The 25,794-nt window shown below is 39.0% G+C and overlaps 1 protein-coding gene and 1 long non-coding RNA gene across 9 annotated transcripts in view; one reads left to right on the top strand and one right to left on the bottom strand.

The window, feature by feature from the left end:
- Positions 1–25,794, bottom strand: part of ADAMTSL3 (ADAMTS like 3) — a 417,185-nt gene that overhangs the window by 233,866 nt on the left and 157,525 nt on the right. For all 7 annotated transcript variants that reach the window (XM_033189196.1, XM_033189191.1, XM_033189189.1 and 4 more), the window contains one exon: positions 17,650–17,695. In XM_033189196.1, the coding sequence (XP_033045087.1) occupies positions 17,650–17,695 (46 nt within the window). The remainder of the gene's footprint in view (positions 1–17,649; positions 17,696–25,794) is intronic.
- Positions 1,097–8,605, top strand: LOC117070282. 2 transcript variants are annotated; one of them, XR_004431856.1, is made up of 3 exons: positions 1,097–1,253; positions 6,284–6,440; positions 8,166–8,605. It is a non-coding gene; the product is annotated as an uncharacterized LOC117070282 (long non-coding RNA). The 2 variants fall into 2 exon arrangements; XR_004431855.1 differs by having other exon boundaries at positions 1,097–1,257.

The raw sequence follows: 25,794 nt of genomic DNA, 5'->3' as shown, positions 1-25,794 counted from the left end.
CATCGGAGAATACTATAACCATCTCTATTCAAATAAACTAGAAAACCTAGAAGAAATGGATAATTTCTTGGACACTTACACTCTCCCAAGATGAAACCAGGAAGAAGTTGAATCCCTGAAGAGACCAATAGCAGGCTCTGAAATTGAGGCAATAATTAATAGCCTACCAACCAAAAAAAGTCCAGGACCAGATGGATTCACAGCCGAATTCTACCAGAGGCACAATAAGGAGCTGGTACCATTCCTTCTGAAACGATTCCAATCAATAGAAAAAGAAGGAATCCTCCCTAACTCATTTTATGAGGCCAACATCATCCTGATACCAAAGCCTGGCAGAGACACAACAAAAAAAGAATTTTAGACCAATATCCCTGATAAACATCAATGCCAAAATCCTCAATAAAATACTGGCAAAACAAATTCAGCAGCACATCAAAAAGCTTATCTACCACGATCAAGTGGGCTTCATCCCTGGGATGCAAGGCTGGTTCAACATATGCAAATCAATAAACGTAATCCAGCATATAAAAAGAACCAAAAACAAAAACCACATGATTATCTCAATAGATGCAGAAAAGGCCTTTGACAAAATTCAACAGCCCTTCATGCTAAAAACACTCAATAAATTCGGTACTGATGGAACGTATCTCAAAATAATAAGAGCTATTTATAACAAACCCACAGCCAATATCATACTGAATGGGCAAAAACTGGAAGCTTTCCCTTTGAAAACTGGCACAAGACAGGGATGCCCTCTCTCACCACTCCTATTCAACATAGTGTTGGAAGTTCTGGCTAGGGAAATCAGGCAAGAGAAAGAAATAAAGCGTATTCCATTAGGAAAAGAAGAAGTCAAATTGTGCCTTGTAGAGGACTGCGTGCTCGCAAACGAGACGTTCCCGATAAGCCCTACTCTTACAGACAAAGCAGGACGGTCCTTCTCTGCAAACAGAAAGGACAAAGGAGCCAGCTGTAAACAGTGGGCTCTGGGAAGTGGTCAATGTTTACTGATCTTGGGAGTCAAGGAAAGGTGAGAGAAGCAACACATGCCCCGTGACTTGGTCACATTCCGCAAACGGCTGGATACAATAAAGCAGAGTGTGCTGTTTGGCGCGGCCGCCATGTATGTCTTGTCCTGTGTTGTCTTGTGTGTTCATTCTTTTGTTTAGGAAACACGCGGACCCCAACAACTGGCACAGCGAGCAGGGTCCGTGGCTCCAAGAGAGCAAGGAACCGGAGGGGGAGCACCCCGGGTGTGTAAGTACAGAAGGGGGACCCACGGGATAATTTTGGGGAATTCCACCTCTCTGGCCTCAGAATATTTATGGCTGTTTCAAGGACTGTTGCTATCTATAGGAGTAGAAGTGAAAGAAAATACTTTAAAGTGATTGTTTGCCCATGTTGAACAACATTGTTACTGGTTTCAGTATCAGACTTAAGTGCAGCTGAATCGGAGAGAATGGTTACAGGTAGTAAAAGCTCTGCGTAGAGCTCACCAGTTAGGGGATACTATGCCTCTAAATTTGTGGACCTTGTGTAACTCTATCACTCAGGCATTAGAGTTACTTGAGACTGATTCAGAGTGTGGTGATGCAGCCACAGGAGAAAAGGTATCTAAGGATCTGGAAAAAAAAAATAAATCTGAAATAGAGCCCATTTATGCCAGAATAACAGAGGATGGGGAGTAGCAAAAGGGGGAGAAGAGGAAGAGCCAACTCTTCCTTCTTCTAAGGGGAATTCTGACATGCAGCATATTATGGAAATGCTTCAACAGATATTACAGATACATTCTTCTAGTTCACCTTTGCGAGCTTTCCCTGTTTCTTTTCCTTCTGCCCCGTTAGAAGGGGATTTTCCAGTGCCTCCAACCCCCCAGCTTCCTTACCTTTCTCTGGCAAAATTTTCTCAGTGCCTTTCCTGCCATTGGGGGAAGGAAAAAAGGAAAAGATAAGAAAATTTGAGGCGCTGGATTTGTTTCCAATTATTCGTGCTCCTTTTGCTCCTAATGCTCAGTTTCCAAATGGTGGCAATGATGTCCAATTTACTGCCTTACAATTTAAATTTTTAAAAGAAATGAAAACTGCCATTTCTAACTATGGACCTCAATCTCCTTTTGTCCTTGGTCTTCTTGATGCTTTTGCATCAGAAAATTTGATGATTCCTATAGACTGGGAGACTTTGGGGAAGACTGTTCTTGATCGTTCTCAGTGGTTACAATTGCACAGCTGGTGGATGGACAAGGCGCATGTGCAGGCTAGAAAAAATACTACCTGTGATTTCCCCAAGACCCACTGAGGAACAACTCACAGGCACGGGCCAATATGCTACTCTTAATGCTCAGGCTGGCCTAAATAATGTCGCCCTTACTCAAATCAAGACTTTGTTTTTAAGGGCCTAAAATAAGGTAGAAATAGCAGGAAAATCTTCCCTCTCCTTTGTGAAGATTTTACAGGACACAAATGAACCATATCCAAATTTTGTAGCCCATCTTCAAGATGCTGTCTTAAAAACTGTGGGTGTTGGCCCTACTTCAAAAATTTTGTTACAGACATTGTCTTTTGAAAATGCTAATGCTGAATGTCAAAAATTGTTAAGACCATTAAAGGCCAGTGCAGCCAATTTAGATAAATATATTAGAGCTTGTGCTGGTGTTAGAGGGGCTATTTATAATGCTCAGTTATTTGCTGGAGCCCTATCTAAAGCCTTAAAAGAAAATAACAAGCAAGGTATTTGCTTTCAATGTGGTAAACCTAGACATTTCAAGAAAGAATGTCGTAAAAAATTGAACACTTTTATCCCTCAAGGCAGAAAGCTGCCTTCAGAGGTGTGCAAACGTTGTAACAAAGGTCAACATTGGACAAATAAATGTCGTTCCAAAACTGATAAAAGTGAAAATTTACTGTCTCCTCTCCCAGAAAGCAGGAGCCGGGGCCCACAGACTTGGGGCCCCAACAATTATAATGCAAGCCTACCACAATACCCAGTGAGCAATGGCCTACAACATCAAGAAATAAATTCAAGTCCTCCTTAAGAATATCACCCCATACCCCAGTTTCCCAGCTTTATATAGCAACTAAACAGAGTGCCACTACTGACTTAGCTATTACTCAGTCTTCTATCTTGTCTCCTAATGGAGGAGTATATAAATTAACTACTGAAGTGTGTGGCCCTTTGCCAAAAGGATATGTAGGACTTTTTTAGGTCAAAACAGCAGTACTATACGGGGGTTAATGATAATTCCAAAAATTATTGATCCTGATTTTACTAATGAAATTCTTATTATGGTACAAGTCTCACAATTTATGCACCTAGAGGCAGGGGAATGTATTGCACAATTACTTTTATTGCCTTTTTTTCCGTTCCTATCTAGAGAGGTATCTCGACAGGAAGGGTTCGGTAGCACAGGAAAAACTGTTTTTTAGGAAACTTTAGTTTCTGATCAAAAGCCCTCATGTTCATTGCACATTAATGGAATAGTTTTTGAAGGGTTAATTGACACGGGGACAGATGTGTCTATCATTTGTTTAAATCAGTGGCCTATACAATTAAAAAAAAAAAAAAACAAGTTTCAGTTACACTCACTGACTTGGGTGCTGCTTCTATGGTTTATCAAAGCATAAAACCTTTAACCTGTGTCAGTCCTAAAGGTCAACAAGGTCAAATTTTTTTTATATTGTTCCTATCAATACTAATCTTTGGGGACAAAATCTTTTACAACAATTTGGTGCTTTTTTAAACATTCCTCATATTTCTTCAGCTGCCAAAAATATGATGTTCAAAATGGGCTACAATCCTTTAAACTCATAGCCACTGTTCACCAGCCTCAACCTTTACAATTAAAGTGGAAAACTACCACTCCTGTTTGGGTGGAACAGTGGCCATTATCTAAAGAAAAACTTGGGGCATTAAAAGAGTTAGTCAAAAAAACAATTGGCCGAGGGGCATATAGAGCCAAGTACTTCTGCATAGAATTCCCCTGTCTTTGTCATGTGAAAAAAAAAAAAAAAAGGTAAAAAATGGCGTTTATGAACTGACCTTAAAAGTATAAATGTTTACATTCAACCTATGAGGAGTTTACAGCCTGGTCTTCCTAATCCCACCCTTATCCCACAAAGTTAAAAATTAATGGTCATAGATCTCAAAGATTGTTTTTTCTCTATTCCATTTCAACCTCAAAATTATAAGATGTTTGCCTTTATTATTCCTAAATATAATCATGGGCAGCCCACTCAAAAATATCAGTGGAAGGTTCTTCCCCAGGGTATGCTTAATAGCCCTACTTTATGTCAAAAATTCATACATAGGACTTTAAATCCTATAAAAAAATCAGTTTCCAACTGTGTTAATTTATCATTATATGAATGATATTTTATTGGCTACCCCTAATGTAACCCTCCAAAATCAAGTTTTTAAGGTTTTACAACAACAGTTAATTCATTATAATTTACAAATATCTCCTAAAAAAAATACAAACTCAGTTCCCCATTCAATATTTGGGGTATCTATTGGCTAAAAAACAAATCCACCCACAAAAGGTTCAAATTAGAAGAGATCAACTTATGACCCTTAATGACTTTCAAAAATTGTTGGAAAATATTAATTGACTTCGTCCCATCTTAGGTATTCCTATTTATAAATTACAACATTTGTTTGCTACCTTGAAAGGAGATTCGGATTTAAACAGTTCTCGACAATTATCCCCTACTACAAAAGAGAAATTGTCTTTTGTAAAAAATAAAATTAGTAAAGCTCACCTTAATTATATTATACTCGATCTTCCACTCTCTTTATGTCTTTTTCATACTCCTCATTCACCAACAGCCATCTTACATCAAAATAATAACATTCTAAAATGGCTATTTTTGGCTAATAAAGCCATTTAAAAAAATTTACCCTTATATTAATAAATTGGCTAAATCAATTATTAAAGGGCAACATAAAACTCATCAATTGCTTAAAATTGGCCCTATAAAAATTATTACCCGATTATCTAATCAATACATTAAATCTCTACTAAAAACTCATAAAAAATAACAAGTGACTTGCACTAAGTATACTGGTTCCTTTTCTCAACACTATCCCAGTCATAGATTATTTGCTTTTCTACAACAATATTCTTTCCTGTCCTATAATCCTATTTCTTATACTCCGGTTAAAGGTCTCACCTTTTTTACTAATACTTCTAACAATAAAAAAGCTAAATACTGGACATCAAATAATTCAAAAATTTCTCACCATCCATTTAAATCTGTACAACAGGAAAAACTTTTTACCATTCTTATGGTACTACAAGATTGGCCTCAAACCCCTTGTAATATAGTTAGTGATTCCCAATATACTATATATGTGACTAAATATATTTCTCAAACTTCTTTACCATTACTCCCAAAAACCCCTTTACAAAAACTATTTTCCTTATTGTTTTTGACTCTTACTTCCCATACAACCCCCTTTTTATCACTCATATTCGTTCACATTCAGCTTTACCGGGACCTTTCACTTTTAATAATAGCCAAATTAATTCTTTACTTGTTGGCAATGTCCAACAGGCTCAAGATAAACATCAATTACATCATACTAACACTTTAGAATTACAACGGCGATTTTCTATAACACGCCGTCAAGCCCAAACTATTGTCAGAGCCTGTCCATCTTGTGCTCCTATTATTACACCCTTATTAAGTCCAGGTATAAATCCCCAAGACACTCAACAAAATCATATTTGACAAATAAATATAACTTGTATTTCTTCTTTTGGTTGCTTAAAATATATTCATCATATAATTAATACTTGGTCACACTTCCAATGGACTACACCATTACCCTCTAAAAAAACTAATCCTGTTATTACTCATTTACTTACTTACTTTACAGTTATAGAAGTTCCTACTAAATTAAAAACTGAAAATACTCCTACTTGTTACTCTCACAAATTGGCTGCCTTCCTCTCTTCATACCACATTCGTCATTCCACTGATATTCCATTTAACAGTCAAGGTCAATTATTTAAAAAACTAATACTACCTTAAAATTACAACTTTTAAAACAAACGGGGGAAATGGACGAGATTCCCCAAAACATCAAATTCTGAAAGCTCTTTTTACTTTAAATTTTCTTAACTATTGGCGCCAATTACAGCAATCTGCAGCAGTAAAACATTTTCAACAACCATTAAAAAAGCCACAAGCTAACAATTTGTGGGTGTACTATCCTTCATCACAAGGCCAATATTTAAAAAGAAAAGTTTTACAATGGGGTCGAGGTTATGCTCTTGTACGTACAGGTGCCAGAGACGAGTGGTTTCCATCCCAACGGTTGAAGCAGTGCCATGGCGAAGAGGAGCCGGCCGGAGGACTTTCTGGCGGCATTTCAAAAATTAAATCTGAGTACTCAGAAAACCTTCACCTTCGAAACTCGACGAGTGGAACCCCCAACATGGGGTCAGCTAAAAAAGCTTACTCAAGAAGCTGAAGGGGTTGTTCAACAAGCTAGACAGCCCAAAACTTCATTGACCTTATTTCTGGCTATGCTAGCTGTAGTAAATTGCCAGATAACAGCTGGAGAATTCACACATTGGGCTTATATTCCCTTTCCACCGTTATATCAAGGTGTGGCCCGGGGAGACAAAGAAGTTTTAGTATTTACTAATGATACTGCTTGGATGCCATCACCTTTTTAAAATCAGGATCCTGAGTTAGACATGGGTATAATAAACAGTTCATATCAATTTAGGGTAAAAGGGTTACCTATCTGTCTTGGGAACAGTCCACGTTGTTTACATACTTCTCATGAGGCTTGGGCTGTATGCTATAATCATAGTCACATTGCTGCCTTTACTAAATTGTTGTTACTCAGAGTTTTAAATATAATCATACTGCTCTGCTTAACAAAACCTTGCCTACTACATTATCCTTATGTCCTATTCCTGACGTGTCCGGAGGTGTTTCCGAATTAGAGTGGACTAGATGTAAAAGAAGTAGTCCACAATTATTCTTAGAGGTAAAAGGTAGGAATGACAGATACCTTGTCACTGACTGAAGTGTGCATGGAGATTTTCAGACTAAGTTTAGCCACATTAGCCTACGATAACATAGAAATAATCACAGCATGTATGCTAATGGTAACTAAACTATTATTTGACATGATGGTGGCTTGTCGCCCCCATGCCACATTTGGCCAACACCTCACAAATACAAAGTCATATATGAAAGTTACTAGCTACTGGCAAACCAATGTCTACTTTTACGGGAAACATGTCTTTAAATACCACTAATCTTTCTAATCCTTTCCATGTATCTTTACATCGAAACAGATCTAGATATGTCATTGCTTGTGTTAAAAAAAACCTTACTTGTTGTTAGCGATAATCTTTAAATGGGATAATAATACAGGAGTAGTTAACTGTACGGGCAATTGTACATTTTTAAGCTGTATAAATACTACTTGGTGGCATAATAATTGGAATGAGACTTACTCCAATATATATATTTTAAGAGCTAGAAAAAAAACCTGGTTACCTGTGAACTTGACACGCACCTGAGGTAAATCTACTAGGGTTACTTAAATTTACAAAGTAATGCAAGATCTTGTCCACCGCAGCCGAAGAGCGGTTGGGATCGTCGTAACAGCAGTAGTGGGACTTGTGGCCATTGCTTCCACCGCCACTGTTGCTAGACTGGCGTTACATCAGAGGATCCAAAATGCAAAGTTCGTACAACAATGGCATAAACAATCTCACTTGTTGTGACAACAACAATGAGACATCGATGCTCATTTGACTAAATGAGTAGATAACTTAAAACAAATGGTTTCTTAGATAGGGGATCAACTAACAGTGTTAAATACTCGAGCCCTGTTAAAATGTGACTGAAATACTACTCAATTTTGTATTACCCCTGTTCCTTTTAACAACACTGTACATAATTAGACAAAGATAAAAAGGCTTTTAATTGGCCATAATAATCTTTCCCTAAAAATACAAAAACTAACACACAATATTTCTAAAACGTTTTGTAATCAGTTACCATTACTGACTGGCGCAGATTTAACAACTGGTATTGCACAAAGCTTGAAATCTTTAAACCCTATCAGTCCTATAAAAACTTTACTGACTTCTGTTTCTAGCAATGTATTGATTGTTGTTTTTGCCTTTGTCATTTTCACAGTCTGCTAGAAACGGTGCCAAAGGGCAAACACCGAATCCCAGTGAGCCCAACATGTGATGATGGTTTTGAAAGAAATTCAAACCTGTAAATAAAGAAAGGGGAGATGTAGAGGACTGCGTGCTCGCAAACGAGACGTTCCCGATAAGCCCTGCTCTTGCAGACAAAGCAGGACGGTCCTTCTCTGCAAACAGAAAGGACAAAGGAGCCAGCTGTAAACAGTGGGCTCTGGGAACTGGTCAATGTTTACTGATCTTGGGAGTCAAAGAAAGGTCAGAGAAGCAACACATGCCCCGTGACTTGGTAACATTCCACAAACGGCTGTATAAAATAAAGCAGAGTGTGCCGTTCGGTGCGGCCGCCATGTATATCTTGTCCTGTGTTGTCTTGTGTGTTCATTCCTTTGTTTAGGAAACACGCGGACCCCAACATCCCTGTTTGCAGATGACATGATTGTATATTTAGAAAACCCCATTGTCTCAGCCCAAAATCTCCTTAAGCTGATAAGCAACTTCAGCAAAGTCTCAGGATACAAAATCAATGTGCAAAAATCACAAGCATTCTTATACACCAGTAACAGACAAACAGAGAGCCAAATCAGGAATGAACTTCCATTCACAATTGCTTCAAAGAGAATAAAATACCTAGGAATCCAACTTACAAGGGATGTAAAGGACCTCTTCAAGGAGAACTACAAACCACTGCTCAGTGAAATCAAAGAGGACACTAACAAATGGAAGAACATACCATGCTCATGGATAGGAAGAATCAATATTGTGAAAATGGCCATACTGCCCAAGGTAATTTATAGATTCAATGCCATCCCCATTAAGCTACCAATGAGTTTCTTCACAGAATTGGAAAAAACTGCTTTCAAGTTCATATGGAACCAAGAAAGACCCTGCATTGCCAAGACAATCCTAAGTCAAAAGAACAAAGCTGGAGGCGTCACGCTACCTGACTTCAAACTATACTAGAAGGCTACAGTAACCAAAACAGCATGGTACTGGTACCAAAACAGAGATATAAACCAATGGAACAGAACAGAGCCTTCAGAAATAATACCACACATCTACAGCCATCTGATTTTTGACAAATCTGTCAAAAACAAGAAATGGGGAAAGGATTCCCATTTAATAAATGGTGCTGGGAAAATTGGCTAGCCATAAGTAGAAAGCTGAAACTGGATCCTTTCCTTACTCCTTATACAAAAATTAATTCAAGATGGATTAGAGACTTAAATGTTAGACTTAAAACCATAAAAACTCTGGAAGAAAACCTAGGTAATACCATTCAGGACATAGGCATGGGCAAGGACTTCATGTCTAAAACACCAAAAGCAACGGCAACAAAAACCAAAATTGACAAATGGGATCTAATTAAACTAAAGAGCTTCTGCACAGCAAAAGAAACTACCATCAGAGTGAACAGGCAACCTACAGAATGGGAGAAAATTCTTACAATCTACTCATCTGACAAAGCGCTAATATCCAGAATCTACAAAGAACTCAAACAAATACACAAGAAAAAAACAAACAACCCCATCAAAAAGTTGGCAAAGGATATGAACAGACATTTCTCAAAAGAAGACATTCATACAGCCAACAGACACATGAAAAAATGCTCATCATCACTCGCCATCAGAGAAATGCAAATCAAAACCACAATGAGATACCATCTCACACCAGTGAGAATGGCAATCATTAAAAAATCAGGAAACAACAGGTGCTGGAGAGGATGTGGACAAATAGGAACACTTGTACACTGTTGGTGGGACTATAAACTAGTTCAACCATTGTGGAAAACAGTGTGGCGGTTCCTCAAGGATCTAGAACAAAAAATACCATTTGACCCAGCCATCTCATTACTGGATATATACCCAAAGGATTATAAATCATGCTGCTATAAAGACACATGCACATGTATGTTTATTGTGGCACTATTCACAATAGCAAAGGCTTGGAATCAACCCAAATGTCCATCAGTGACAGACAGGATTAAGAAAATGTGGCACATATACACCATGGAATACTATGAAGCCATAAAAAAGGATGAGTTTGTGTCCTTTGTAGGGACATGGATGCAGCTGGAAACCATCATTTTCAGCAAACTATCACAAGAACAGAAAACCAAACACCGCATGTTCTCACTCATAGGTGGGAATTGAACAATTAGATCACTTGGACACAGGAAGGGGAACATCACACACCAAGGCCTATTGTGGGGAGGGGGTGGGGGGAGGGATAGCATTAGGAGATATACCTAATGTAAATGATGAGTTAATGGGTACAGTACAAAACATGGCACAGGTACACATATGTAACAAACCTGCACGTCGTGCACATGTACCCTAGAATGTAAAGTATAATAAAAAAAATACAAAAATACAAAAAAAAAAAAAATCTGTGACGTAGAAAGTTTTTAGCCACTAGTCCAAAGACACACACTAGGATATGACAGAGCCAAGACTGATTCTCAAAGTAATAAGCACTCTATTATAGAAGACTGCTTTCTAGTAAACATAGGGGACACTGACTGCTTACATTAAATGCTTTCATTTACTTCACATTCTTCCATTGTCAACACTAAGCTTGCCTAATCTGGCTCAGCTAGGTCCCACGTCCCGGCTCAAGACAAACTCGGGATTCTTGTGTCTTAAACAGTTTATTTGACATTTATGGAGGAAAATGCCAAACATTCTTCTGCTTTCCTTTCCCTGAGAAGCATTTTTTTCACTTCAGTTAAATTGAAGACAACACTTATTTATGAAATATACTTAATGAGCTTTGCCCTAGATCACATGCTAGGGAGAACACAAAACAAAAACATAATCCACCACTGTCATTCAATGAGCTTGTTATCTTATTGGAGATGTAGCTTCTATATGCATGAAACATACTGAACAAGTGTTATCACTGGCATTTGTAGACTTAAAGTAGGAATGCAATGAAGGATGTAGAATTGTTATCCAAGAGTTAAATTGTACAACTGATTAAATGAAGTTAGTAAGAATAGATTCCATATCAGCAAGACTTGACTCTAACCTGATAGAGGTAATAAAAAGGAAGTGTCAGTCAGTGAGGGTAGCCAGTCTGGGAAGCTCAGAAAAGAAGAAAGAGGAGGAGAAGGATAGGAGGAATAGAGAAGAGGAGGATGGAGAGGAGGAATAGAGAAGAGGAGGATGGAGAGGAGGAGAAAGGAAGAGAAAAGAAGAGAAGACGGCTGCCACAGCCAACAAATGACAAAAGGTACCCATTTCCCAAACCATCTTGAAAACAAGTTCTCCTTCCCCTCCTGAAACCATGCGGATATGTAAAACATGGGAGCAACTTATGTAGAGAAGCCAGGAATGAAATATTATCTAATAAACTGAGTATTTTTATGCAAGAGAGACTGGCCATTATCTACGAGATTATTTATATACTAGGACTGGACCAAGCTTCATGTGGATCAGACATTTAGGCAATTCCCCTCCCCAATCCTCTTTCCCAATAACCAGCAAGTAGAGACTCAGGAGAAATAATATTGTTGCTACAAGCAAATTTTAAAATTTTATTTTAACTTCATATCCAAGTTGTACTATGAGCTGAATTTTGTGATTATTTTATATAACAAATGACTGCATTTCTAGCATAAAAATAAATTGTTGCTGGCCACTGCAAACTAGAATTGGCAAACAAGGAATTGTGGAAAAGTGAAATCTCAGATGAATTTAAAGGATGGTGTGATGTAAACAGGAGAAGATTCGGGAAACAACATAACAAAAGAGAAACAGCAGAAATAAATTCGTTATCTATATGGAGCAGTATGCAGCCTTGTCCAGAAAGGGTGAAAGCTGGGAGTTTAAATAAGAGATAAATCTCATCTGAAGACAAGAAGATCCTTGAATGCAAGTGAGGAGATTTGAAAGCATTAAGGATCCATGGAGGGGACTAAAATATAAAAGATGGCATTTTAGGAACAGTAAAATCATAAGATGGTCTGGAGGTCTGTAGACAGACATGAGAGGGGGTGACTTTTGCCCAGAGTAGGAGTGATGACAAGGAAAAGAAAAGAACATCTCCAAGAGAAATACTGAATGGAAAATTGTCAGATTCTAGCCATTCATAGGATCCATAGTATGAGGGATCCTTCAAGGGTCACATCAAATGTCCCTTCTGGAAAATCAGGAAGGAGCCCTGGGAGCCCCCTCTGCAAGTATACCAGGCCTCCCTCTGTGCTCATATAAAAATGTGTTCATGCTACAAAAATATCCTTACCAAATTATGATATACTTATCTTAAAATTATTTTCCCGTTGCCTCTTCCAGCATTGCCTTTAATCCTATAAACCCTGGTATAAAAAAAATGACTCATCAGTGAATTCAGGTATTAGATCTCCCTGCTGACATGTATGACTTCTCTTAGAAATTCTCCATTTGGAGGCCAGGCGCGGTGGCTCAAGCCTGTAATCCCAGCACTTTGGGAGGCCGAGACGGGTGGATCACGAGGTCAGGAGATTGAGACCATCCTGGCTAACACGGTGAAACCCCGTCTCTATTAAAAAATACAAAAAACTAGCTGGGCGCGGTGGCGGGCGCTTGTAGTCCCAGCTACTTGGGAGGCTGAGGCAGGAGAATGGCGTAAACCCGAGAGGCGGAGCTTGCAGTGAGCTGAGATCCGGCCACTGCACTCCAGCCTGGGCGACAGAGCGAGACTCCGTCTCAAAAAAAAAAAGAAAGAAAGAAAGAAATTCTCCATTTGCTCCAAAATACCCCTGATAAAGACAATTCTTTATCTAGGGCTCAGGGGCCAGTTCTGGCTATAAGGATATGTGCTAAGTGCTGATCAGTGGGTTATGTCTGAAGACAGTAGTCACCCAGGAGTCAAGGCACTGTACCCAGACATGTTCTGTTCCATATTCTTTCAGGCTCAAAGCCCAAATCTCCATCTCCCGACAGAGTGAACCCGAGGAAAGTCACTGAACCAAAGTCTGAATTCTCCAGGAGGGTGGTGTAGTCTTCGTGGCCTGGGTATGCCTTCTGCTCCTGCCATTTGAGGCATGATCTCCTGCACACCAGGAGTAGAATTTCTTCATCTTCATCTATGTGCTGTGAATGCATGTCCCTGTTACAACTAGACTTCATAACAAAAGAACACTTGATCTTTTCTTGAGTTCCTGAATTTTTTTTTCTTTAGTATCTTCTGCTGAGGTGGACAGAATTCTGAAATGCAACTGTCAGAGTTTGTCCTCGTTAAGCCGGATCCATCCCTATGCTAGGGATCCAGGCTGCTGGAGTAGTAGAAAACCAATAGCCATGGAGGATTTCCTTTCTCTGACTCCCTTCAGTTGCGTCTCTTTCAATTAATTCCCTGCTCTTCCCTGATCTCTGGCCCTTGCCAACTAAGATTATGTAGAAGGTCTGCCCTACTGTTCCAGAGTTAGATTTTCTACAATGGTATCTGGAAGTATAATGTCCCTCCAATACCACAGCAATTCTTGTGCTCATGTATTACTAAAAGCTACCATGCTTTAGCTACTGCTGTCTGGAGCATCATTTTATTATCTGACAAAGCTTACAGCCTTTCCATACCCGTGTATAGTGTAGTAGAGTAGTTAGGAGTGCATTTTCTGAAACCTGACTGTCTGAGGTTAAATTCAGTTCTGTGACCTTGGGCAGAAAGAAGTGTTTCCATCCTTGGAAACACTTGTGTCTTTTGTCTTTGTGATAATAATCATTTTAAGTGGAATGAGGAGATGTAGTGGTTTTGATTTGTATTTCGTTGATGATTAGTGATGTTAAGCATTTTTCCATACACCTGGATTGGTATTTATGTCTTCTATTGAGAAATGTTCATTAAGGCCTTTTGCCCATTTTTAAATCAAATTATTTGTTTTGGGTTTTTTTGCTACTGAGTTGAATTCCTTATATATTCTAGATATTATTTCCTTGTCCAGCTGTCTAGTTTGCAAATACTTTCTCCCATTCTATAGGTTATCTCTTTACTCTTGATTGTGTCCTTTGATGTACATAAGCTTTTTAGTTTAATATAATCCCATTTGTCTATTTTTGTTTTTATTGTCTGTGCTTTTGAGATCATATTTTAAAAATCCTTACCCAGTCCAATGTCATGAAGCATTTCCTCTGTTTTTGTCTATCATCTTCATATTTTCAAGTCTTACATGTACATCTTCACTTCATTTTTAGTTGGATTTTGTACATGGTGAGAGATAGGGGTCCAGTTTTATTCTTCTGCATATAGATATCCAATTTTCCCCACACCATTTATTGAAGACACTGTCCTTTCCCTAGTGTGTATTCTTGGCACCCTTATTGAAAATCAGTTGGCTGTAGATATGTGGAATTATTTCTGGACTCTCTATTCTGTGCCATTGATCTATGTGTATTTTTACACCAATGCCATGCTGTTTTAGTTACTATCACTTTGTCATATATTTTGAAGTCAGATAGTGTAATGCCTCCAGTTTTGATTTTTGTGTGTTTGTTTGTTTTTAATCAAGATTGCTTTGGGTGTTCAGAGTCTTTTTGTGATTTTATACAAGTTTTAAGATTTTTTTTTTTCTGTGAATAATGTCACTGGAATTTTAACAGGGATTGTATTAAATCTGTATATCACTTTGGATAGTAAGGACATTTTAACAATGTGAATTTTTCCAATCCATGAACACCTGTTTTTGCATCCTCTTTAATTTCTTTCATTAATGTTTGGTTTTGTTTATTTATTTATATATTGAGATGGAGTCTCGCACTGTCACCCAGGCTGGAGTGCAATGGCGCAATCTCAAATCACTGCAACCCCCACCTCCTGGGTTCAAGTGTCTCTCCTGCCTCAGCTTCCCAAGTAGCTGGGATTACAGGTGCCTGCCACCACGCCCAGCTAATTTTTTTGTATTTTTAGTAGAGACGGGGTTTCACTATGTTGGACAGGCTGGTCTCGAATTCCTGACCTCGTGATCCACCCACTCAGCCTCCCAAAGTGCTAGGATTACAGATGTGAGCCACCACGCCTGCCCATTAATGTTTTATAATTTTTAATGTACAGAGTTTTTACCTTCTTGGTTAAATTTACTCCTGAGTATCTTACTTTTTGTAGCTATTACAAATGTAGCTACTGTAAATTCAAATTATTTCATTACATTTTTTATCTATATTCTTCTGTATCTCCCAAGTTTCCCTAAGAACACAACTTTGATTTCTTTTAAAGGCATTTTGTAACTTTCCTTTTCTTTGGGGTTTATTACTGGAGAATTACATTCATTTGAAGGTGCCATGTTTCTTTGCTTTCTCAAGTTTCTTGTGTATCTACTTTGTTTTGTTTTTTGCTTGTTTGTTTGAGATGGAATCTGGCTCTGTCACCAAGGCTGGAGAGCAGTGGTGTGATCTTAGCTCACTGAAACCTCTGCTTCTCAGGTTCAAGAGATTCTCCTGCCTCACCTCCCAAGTAGCTGGGATTACAAGTGTGTGCCACCACATCCAGCTGATTTTTGTAGTTTTTGTAGAGATAGGGTTTCACCATGTTGGCTAGGCTGGTCTTAAACTCCTGACTTCAAGTTATCTGCCCACCACAGCCTCCCAGTGTGCTGGGATTACAGGCATGAGCCACCACACCTACCCTTGTGCATCTACTCTGATATCTGTGCATCTGCTGAATCCGTTTCTCCTTCCAATTTTACAGAGTAGCTTTTATAAGGAGAGACTTTTTCCTACAGATGTGTCCTACGGTGTCAGCTGAGTAGTGTGAATTCACATTGGTTCTGGGTGGACACAGTAGTTGGGCCTCCATACAGCTTCATCAGGTATAATCCATGTAGTAATATCTGTGAGTGCCTCAATGGCCTAGACTGCAGGAGTTTAGGGCAGTAGTGGTGCAGCTTTGCCACAGAAAGGGCCACCAGGCTGGTTCTTAAGCTGGAGGTACATGCACAACTGTGCAGGATCACCACCTGTTCCTTGCAGGGAAGGGTGTCATGTGGACTTGGATGCAAGGGTCATCACCATTTCACTGGGCCTAGGTTCTAAACAGCTGGGGTTGTGGTGCTGCAGTCATCTGTGTGAGCATGTAAGAATGACAGTGGAGTCTCAGGGATGGAAAGATCAGTGGTTACTGTTCCCCAGAGTAGAGCACACTCTAGCAGTGGCTCCAGTTTCAAGGTGTCACTGTGCCATAACAGCCTGGGTCATGGGAGGTGGGCAGTGTACAATGTGAGCTCCTACTGTGAAGCAATGCAGCTGTGGGAACCCCAGACAGCTCCCCCAAGGGCCTGTGAGGACTGCCACATTCACCTGTAGCAAGGACTACATGTGTCTATACTGGTAACACGGGCTGCTGGGGGCTTTCTGCTTACCTGACAGAGGAGATGGAGTAGTAGAGGCAGAGTACTTCGCCCTCCTCTCTATGCTGCAATCCTGAGTTACTATGTGCCACAGGGATTCTGCCATTCCCTTGCTATACTACAGTGCTCTCCCTGAGATACTCTAGTCTAATTGTAGTTGTTTATTTGTTGTTTTGGTCTTTTTGTGTATGAGGAGGTAACTGCCAAGTACCTCTAGTTAGCCTCTTACTGATAACCAGGAAATGCTTTGAATGGAAAATAGAATGGATTCTTTCTGGTGTTTACTTTTTATTTTCTTTTTTTTTTTTTTTTTTTTTTGAGGTCGCCCAGGCTGAAGTGCAGTGGTGTAATCTCGGCTCACCGCAACCTCCACCTCCCAGATTCAAGCAATTCTCCTGCCTCAGCCTCCCAAGTAACTAGGACTACAAGTACGCACCACCAAGCCCAGCTAAGTTTGTATTTTTAGTAGAGACGGGGTTTCACCATATTGGCCAGGTTGGTCTCAAACTTTCAACCTAAAGTGATCTGCCTGCCTTGGCCTCCCAAAGTGCTAGGATTACAGGCATGAGCCTTATTTTCAAATTTCTAAAGCAGGATATTTGAATTTTTATTTTTAGTGTTGACTGATGTAAAGTAAGAGTAGGGTTTTGTATATTTCTGTGTGATCTGCTGATGAGTCACCTATAGTATTCCTTGACATTGAGGTAGAAATAGCAACAGACCAGTTCAAGTAAGTCTACTCTTCCTATGTGACCTTCAAAAAATAATTTTACCTTGCTCAGCCTCAGTCCTCTCACTTGCAAAAGAGAAATAACCAGACCTCACCTGCCTAGAGACAGTGCGAAGGTCAGGTAAAATAATGAACATAAAAGCATTCTGAACTTTGAAGGAGCTTGCAGATATTACGTATTGTTTCTCTGACTTCAGAAATTATTAAATACTTACCAAAGTAGATCATGAATGTGATACGGCCTAAAAAGATAGTATAAATGGAAGATATTTGATACACATAATCTGTTGTCAATTAAAGAAATACTTAAATTTTCCACAAAGGGTATTAAGAGACCATTCGTTTTAGAGTACACATTGGAATATTGTAACTTAAAACAAGAACATATTGTATTGGATAAAATATTTTTATTTTAGGACTTACATGATTGCTGCATGTCTTGTAACGAATGTTCTGCCCTTCACAATTCCTAAAGGAAAAAAGAAAGAAGAAAGAAGAAATCATGATTTCATAGAAGAGGCAGCATTAAAAAAAAAGAAAAAATCGGCCGGGCGCGGTGGCTCAAGCCTGTAATCCCAGCACTTTAGGAGGCCGAGACGGGCGGATCACGAGGTCAGGAGATCGAGACCACCCTGGCTAACACAGTGAAACCCCGTCTCTACTAAAAAATACAAAAAACTAGCCAGGCATGGTGGCGGGCGCCTGTAGTCCCAGCTACTCGGGAGGCTGAGGCAGGAGAATGGCTTAAACCCGGGAGGCGGAGCTTGCAGTGAGCTGAGATCCGGCCACTGCACTCCAGCCTGGGCGACAGAGCAAGACTCCGTCTCAAAAAAAAAAAAAAAAGCAAAATACAAGGCATTGGTTCCCTGTAAAACTTTCACTAGTGCACATTACCCCAAAGATTCCAAGTTTAATTCTAAGAAGCTAATTTTCAAGGATTGGGGGCCAAGAAGTCTTGTGGAAGTGTCACATTAAATAAAGAATGAATTCTTTAGGTAATAGTAGTACTCACATGCAATTCTTACCCAAGGGCCCATATAACCATTACAATTAATGCACAATATGTGTGTCTCATGTGTGAATATATGTATTCTTTTCTATAATGAAAAGGGAAAAGCTACATGCATAAGCATTTGTGTAGCATGTTTCCACTAAGACATTTCTCTTCCCTTACTGAAGCAACTCAAGTTAGCAGGGTACTCACTGTCTTCCTTTAATTAGTACAACTGTGTCTGTTAGAAATTTGCTTGAAGTAATGGTTCCTTTTTTTTTTTTTTTTTTTTTTTTTTTTGAGACAGAGTCTTATTCTGTCTCCCAGGCTGAAGTGCAATGGCTTGATCTCAGCTTGCTGCAACCTCCGTCTCCCAGGTTCAAGCAATTCTCCAGCCTCAGCCTCCAGAGTAGCTGGGATTCCATGCGCACACCCCCATACCTGGCTAATTTTTGTATTTTTAGTAGAGACGGGGTTACACCATGTTGGCTAGGCTGGTTTCGAACTCCTGGCCTCAAGCGATCCACCTGCCCCAGCCTCTCAAAGTGGGGGGATTACAGGCGTGAGCTACTGTACCCAGCCTATTTTATTTCAATCATTGACCTTACCAAATGGAATTATACAAAGTCATGTTGGAACAGCATTCTTGGGATGCTAATACTGGTAACTTTGAGAATTTTCCAGGGATGACCACCACATAACCTATCTTCCCCTACAGCCACTAGCTCTGGGACCCCGCCACTCATTTTCCAGGCAGTTTTCCTTTGGGAGACTGGAATTCCATCCAACAGGTACTTTCCTTCGTCCAGTGCTTGTCCGTCTATATTTTACATAAACTCCTTAAAGATATCTAATCTATTCATGGCACTTTTCCCAATTTTTCAATGGAGTTACCTATTTTTTCCCTTTATGTTTTCCTGGTGAATTCAATGGCAAATTTGGAGCCAGGAAAGCTAAACACAGGCTTAAATAATCATTATGAATTAAAAGTCAATAGATACTATTTCAGTTGTTATTAAAATATTTATTTCTCGGGGAACAAAATAATTTTAAAGTAGATAGGAGGTCATTTTTTTTTGCCACTATCATTTAAATATGAGCCTATATGAAATGAATGATAGAGTCAGCAATGTTAAACTCACTGCATATACTTTCTGAGGCTTCCATTTTTCTTGATTACAAAAGGAATAAGTGGAAACCCCAGTAATGTGCCAAGAAGTATAGAGGTAGTCACTCAAAATTCTATCACCAAGAAATTTATTATTTTGGCATTTAACCCTCCATTGTTTCGGCCATTTACAGGATTGAAAATCATACTGTTAATTCATCCTAGTACTGGTTTTAATCTAATATTATCAGCATTTTCACATTTCATTGATAATTCTTTTGAAAAATTATTTTAATGATTACATCACAGGCCGTTATACAAACATTATTTTTGTAGCTGTAAATTTAAAATTGAAAAAATTGTGACAAAATACACATAACATAAAACTTACCATTCTAACCACTTTTAAGTGTGTGGTTCAGTGTTTAAGTATGTTCACATTGCTATGCCAATATTACCTTTTGTGATTATATTGCTTCTCTTTTTCCCTACTTAAAAACTGACATATATTAAAATTCTATTTGGGATGTATACAATTTTAAGAGTTTTGACAAACCCATACAATTGTGTAACTACTACACAAGGAATATTTGGAACAGTTCCATCAACCCAAAAATACCCTCAGGTTGCCCCTGTATAGTCAGCCTCTTCCCCCACCCTCAGCTCCTGGCAACCACTGGTTGGTTTTGTCCCTATAATTTGTCTTTTCCAAAATGTTATATAAATGGAATCACACCATATGTAGCTTTTTGAGACTGGCTCTTTTTAGCATAATGTATTTGATTTGTTTTTTGTTTTTTTTTTTTTTTTTTTTTTGAGACGGAGTCTCGCTCTGTCGCCCGGGCTGGAGTGCAGTGGCCGGATCTCAGCTCACTGCAAGCTCCGCCTCCCGGGTTTACGCCATTCTCCTGCCTCAGCCTCCCGAGTAGCTGGGACTACAGGCGCCCGCCACCTTGCCCGGCTAGTTTTTTGTATTTTTTAGTAGAGACGGGGTTTCACCGTGTTAGCCAGGATGGTCTCGATCTCCTGACCTCGTGATCCGCCCGTCTCGGCCTCCCAAAGTGCTGGGATTACAGGCTTGAGCCACCGCGCCCGGCCAGCATAATGTATTTGAAAATCATTCTTGTGGTTGTAGGTATCTAGAAACATTCACATGGAGGTTTTATGTTAACAAAGTTTTTCATTTCTCTTGGGTAAATACCTAGAAGTGGGATTTCTGAGTTCATTCTTTTTTATATAATATAAAATTTATTTGGTAAACATGTTTAGGTTTTGATTTTTGTCCATACATACATACATATGTAGAAGTATTTTAAAACAAATCCCAGTCCTTTCATAATACGAATTTTTTCATGCATGAGTTTTTAACTCTTGGCTGGCTAAATATTATTTAATTAGTTGGATGTATGACTGACATATGATTAAATCTTTGCCTTTTTTTTTTAGTCATATATTTTTTATTTAATTATTTACTTATTTTATTTTATTCTTTTTTTAATTTTTTTATTATATTTTAAGTTCTAGGGTACATGTGCATAACGTGCAGGTTTGTTACATGTGTATACTTGTGCCATGTTGGTGTGCTGCACCCATCAACTCATCAGCACCCATCAATTGATCATTTATATCAGGTATAACTCCCAATGCAATCCCTCCCCCCGCCGCCTCCCCATGATAGGACCCGGCGTGTGATGTTCCCCTTCCGGAGTCCAAGTGATCTCATTGTTCAGTTCCCACCGATGAGTGAGAACATGCAGTGTTTGGTTTTCTGTTCTTGTGATAGTTTGCTAAGAATGATGCTTTCCAGCTGCATCCATGTCCCTACAAATGATGCAAACTCATCATTTTTTATGGCTGCATAGAATTCCATGGTGTATATGTGCCACATTTTCTTAATCCTGTCTGTCACTGATGGACATCTGGGTTGATTCCAAGTCTTTGCTATTGTGAATAGTTCCGCAATAAACATACGTGTGCAAGTGTCTTTATAGCAGCATGATTTATAATCCTTTGGGTATATACCCAGTAGTGGGATGGCTAGGTTATATGGTACATCTAGTTCTAGATGTGCCACTATGTTTTCCATAATGGTTGAACTAGTTTACAATCCCACCAACATGTAAAAGTGTTCCTGTTTCTCCACATCCTCTCAAACACCTGTTGTTTCCTGACTTTTTAATGATTGCCATTCTAACTGGTGTGAGATGGTATCTCATTGTGGTTTTGATTTGCATTTCTCTGATGGCGAGTATTGATGAGCATTTTTTCATGTGTCTGTTGGCTGTATGAATGTCTTCTTTTGAGAAATGTCTGTTCATATCCTTTGCCCACTTTTTGATGGGGTTGTTTGTTTTTTTCTTGTGTATTTGTTTGAGTTCTTTATAGATTCTGGATATTAGCCTTTTGTCAGATGAGTAGATTGCAAAAATTTTCTCCCATTCTGTAGGTTGCCTGTTCACTCTGATGGTAGTTTCTTTTGCTGTGCAGAAGCTCTTTAGTTTAATTAGATCCCATGTGTCAATTTTGGCTTTTGCTGCCATTGCTTTTGGTGTTTCAGACATGAAGTCCTTGCCTATGCCTATGTCCTGAATGGTATTACCTAGGTTTTCTTCTAGGGTTTTTATGGTATTAGGTCTAACATTTAAGTCTCTAATCCATCCTGAATTAATCTTCGTATAAGGAGTAAGGAAAGGATCCAGTTTCAGCTTTCCACTTATGGCTAGCCAATTTTCCCAGCACCATTTATCAAATAGGGAATCCTTTCCCCATTTCTTGTTTTTGTCAGGTTTGTCAAAGATCAGATGGCTGTAGATGTGTGGTATTATTTCTGAGGACTCTGTTCTGTTCCATTGGTCTATATCTCTGTTTTGGTACCAGTACCATGCTGTTTGAGTTACTGTGGCCTTCTAGTATAGTTTGAAGTCAGGTAGGGTGACGCCTCCAGCTTTGTTCTTATGACTTAGGATTGTCTTGGCAATGCGGGCTCTTTTTTGGTTCCATATGAACTTGAAAGCAGTTTTTTCCAATTCTGTGAAGAAACTCATTGGTAGCTTGATGGGGATGGCATTGAATCTATAAATTACCTTGGGCAGTATGGCCATTTTCACAATATTGATTCTTCCTATCCATGAGCATGGTATGTTCTTCCATTTGTTAGTGTCCTCTTTGATTTCACTGAGCAGTGGTTTGTAGTTCTCCTTGAAGAGGTCCTTTACATCCCTTGTAAGTTGGATTCCTAGGTATTTTATTCTCTTTGAAGCAATTGTGAATGGAAGTTCATTCCTGATTTGGCTCTCTGTTTGTCTGTTACTGGTGTATAAGAATGCTTGTGATTTTTGCACATTGATTTTGTATCCTGAGACTTTGCTGAAGTTGCTTATCAGCTTAAGGAGATTTTGGGCTGAGACAATGGGGTTTTCTAAATATACAATCATGTCATCTGCAAACAGGGACAATTTGACTTCTTCTTTTCCTAACTGAATACCCTTGATTTCTTTCTCTTGCCTGATTACCCTAGCCAGAACTTCCAACACTATGTTGAATAGGAGTGGCGAGAGAGGGCATCCCTGTCTTGTGCCAGTTTTCAAAGGGAATTTTTCCAGTTTTTGCCCATTCAGTATGATATTGGCTGTGGGTTTGTCATAAATAGCTCTTATTATTTTGAGGTACGTTCCATCAATACCGAATTTATTGAGCGTTTTTAGCATGAAGGGCTGTTGAATTTTGTCAAAAGCCTTTTCTGCATCTATTGAGATAATCATGTGGTTCTTGTCTTTAGTTCTGTTTATATGCTGGATTACGTTTATTGATTTGCAAATGTTGAACCAGCCTTGCATCCCAGGGATGAAGCCCACTTGATCATGGTGGATAAGCTTTTTGATGTGCTGCTGAATCCGATTTGCCAGTATTTTATTGAGGATTTTTGCATCGATGTTCATCAGGGATATTGGTCTAAAATTCTCTTTTTTTGTTGTGTCTCTGCCAGGCTTTGGTATCAGGATGATGTTGGCCTCATAAAATGAGTTAGGGAGGATTCCCTCTTTTTCTACTGATTGGAATAGTTTCAGAAGGAATGGTACCAGCTCCTCCTTGTACCTCTGGTAGAATTCGGCTGTGAATCCATCTGGTCCTGGACTTTTTTGGTTGGTAGGCTATTAAGTATTGCCTCAATTTCAGAGCCTGCTATTCGTCTATTCAGGGATTCAACTTCTTCCTGGTTTAGTCTTGGGAGAGTGTAAGTGTCCAGGAAATTATCCATTTCTTCTAGATTTTCTAGTTGATTTGCGTAGAGGTGTTTATAGTATTCTCTGCTGGTAGTTTGTATTTCTGTGGGGTACGTGGTGATATCCCCTTTATCATTTTTATTGCGTCTATTTGATTCTTCTCCCTTTTATTGTTAATTAGTCTTGCTAGCGGTCTGTCAATTTTGTTGATCTTTTCAAAAAACCAACTCCTGGATTCATTGATTTTTTGGAGGGTTTTTTGTGCCTCTATCTCCTTCAGTTCTGCTCTGATCTTAGTTATTTCTTGTCTTCTGCTTGCTTTTGAATGTGTTTTCTCTTGCGTCTCCAGTTCTTTTAATTGTGATGTTAGAGTGTCAATTTTAGATCTTTCCTGCTTTCTCTTGTGGGCATTTAGTGCTATAAATTTCCCTCTACACACTGCTTTAAATGTGTCCCAGAGATTCTGGTATGTTGTATCTTTGTACTCATTGGTTTCAAAGAACATCTTGATTTCTGCCTTCATTTCGTTATGTACCCAGTAGTCATTCAGGAGCAGGTTGTTCAGTTTCCATGTAGTTGAGCGGTTTTGATTGAGTTTCTTAGTCCTGAGTTCTAGTTTGATTGCACTGTGGTCTGAGAGACAGTTTGTTATAATTTCTGTTCTTGTACATTTGCTGAGGAGTGCTTTACTTCCAATTATGTGATCAATTTTGGAATAAGTGCGATGTGGTGCTGAGAAGAATGTATATTCTATTGATTTGGGGTGGAGAGTTCTATAGATGTCTATTAGGTCCACTTGGTGCAAAGATGAGTTCAATTCCTGGATATCCTTGTTAACTTTCTGTCTCGTTGATCTGTCTAATGTTGACAGTGGAGTGTTGAAGTCTCCCATTATTATTGTATGGGAGTCTAAGTCTCTTTGTAAGTCTCTAAGGACTTGCTTCATGAATCTGGTGCTCCTGTATTGGGTGCATATATATTTAGGATAGTTAGCGCTTCCTGTTGAATTGATCCCTTTTCCATTATGTAATGGCCTTCTTTGTCTCTTTTGGTCTTTGATGGTTTAAAGTCTGTTTTATCAGAGACTAGTATGGCAACCCCTGCTTTTTTTTGTTCTCCATTTGCTTGGTAGATCTTCCTCCATCCCTTTATTTTGAGCCTATGTATGTCTCTGCATGTGAGATGGGTCTCCTGAATACAGCAGACTGATGGGTCTTGATTCTTTATCCAGTTTGCCAGTCTCTGTCTTTTAATTGGAGCATTTAGTCCATTAACATTTAAGGTTAATATGGTTATGTGTGAACTTGATCCTGCCATTATGATATTAACTGGTTATTTTGCTCGTTAGTTGATGCAGTTTCTTCCTAGCCTCGATGGTCTTTACATTTTGGCATGTTTTTGCAATGGCTGGTACCGGTTGTTCCTTTCCATGTTTAGGGCTTCCTTCAGGTCTCTTGTAAGGCAGGCCTGGTAGTGACAAAATCTCTAAGCATTTGCTTATCTGTAAAGGATTTTATTTCTCCTTCACTTATGAAACTTAGTTTGGCTGGATATGAAATTCTGGGTTGAAAATTCTTTTCTTTAAGAACGTTGAATATTGGCCCCCACTCTCTTCTGGCTTGTAGAGTTTCTGCTGAGAGATCTGCTGTTAGTCTGATGGACTTCCCTTTGTGGGTAATCCAAACTTTCTCTCTGGCTGCCCTTAAGATTCTTTCCTTCATTTCAACTTTGGTGAATCTGGCAATTATGTGTCTTGGAGTTGCTCTTCTCAAGGAGTACCTCTGTGGCGTTCTCTGTATTGCCTGAATTTGAATGTTGGCCTGCCCTACTAGGTTGGGGAAGTTCTCCTGGATGATATCCTGAAGAGTGTTTTCCAAATTGGTTCCATTTTCTCCCTCACTTTCAGGCACCCCAATCAGACGTAGATTTGGTCTTTTTACATAATCCCATACTTCTTGCGGGCTTTGTTCATTTCTTTTTCTTCTTTTTTCTTTTGGTTTCTCTTCTCGCTTCATTTCATTCATTTGATCCTCAGTCGCTGATACTCTTTCTTCCAGTTGATCAAGTCGGTTACTGAAGCTTGTGCATTTGTCACGTATTTCTCTCGTCATGGTTTTCATCTCTGTCATTTCGTTTATGACCTTCTCTGCATTAATTAGTCTAGCTGTCAATTCTTCTTCTCTTTTTTCAAGATTTTTAGTTTCTTTGCGCTGGGTACGTAATTCCTCCTTTAGCTCTGAGAAGTC

This window comes from Trachypithecus francoisi, unplaced genomic scaffold (genome assembly GCF_009764315.1).
Source record: "Trachypithecus francoisi isolate TF-2019V2 unplaced genomic scaffold, Tfra_2.0 Lachesis_group3, whole genome shotgun sequence".
Classification (NCBI taxonomy): Eukaryota; Metazoa; Chordata; class Mammalia; order Primates; family Cercopithecidae; genus Trachypithecus; species Trachypithecus francoisi.
The sequence above is the reverse complement of the archived record's forward strand: the minus strand, read 5'-3'. Positions and strand labels throughout refer to the sequence as shown.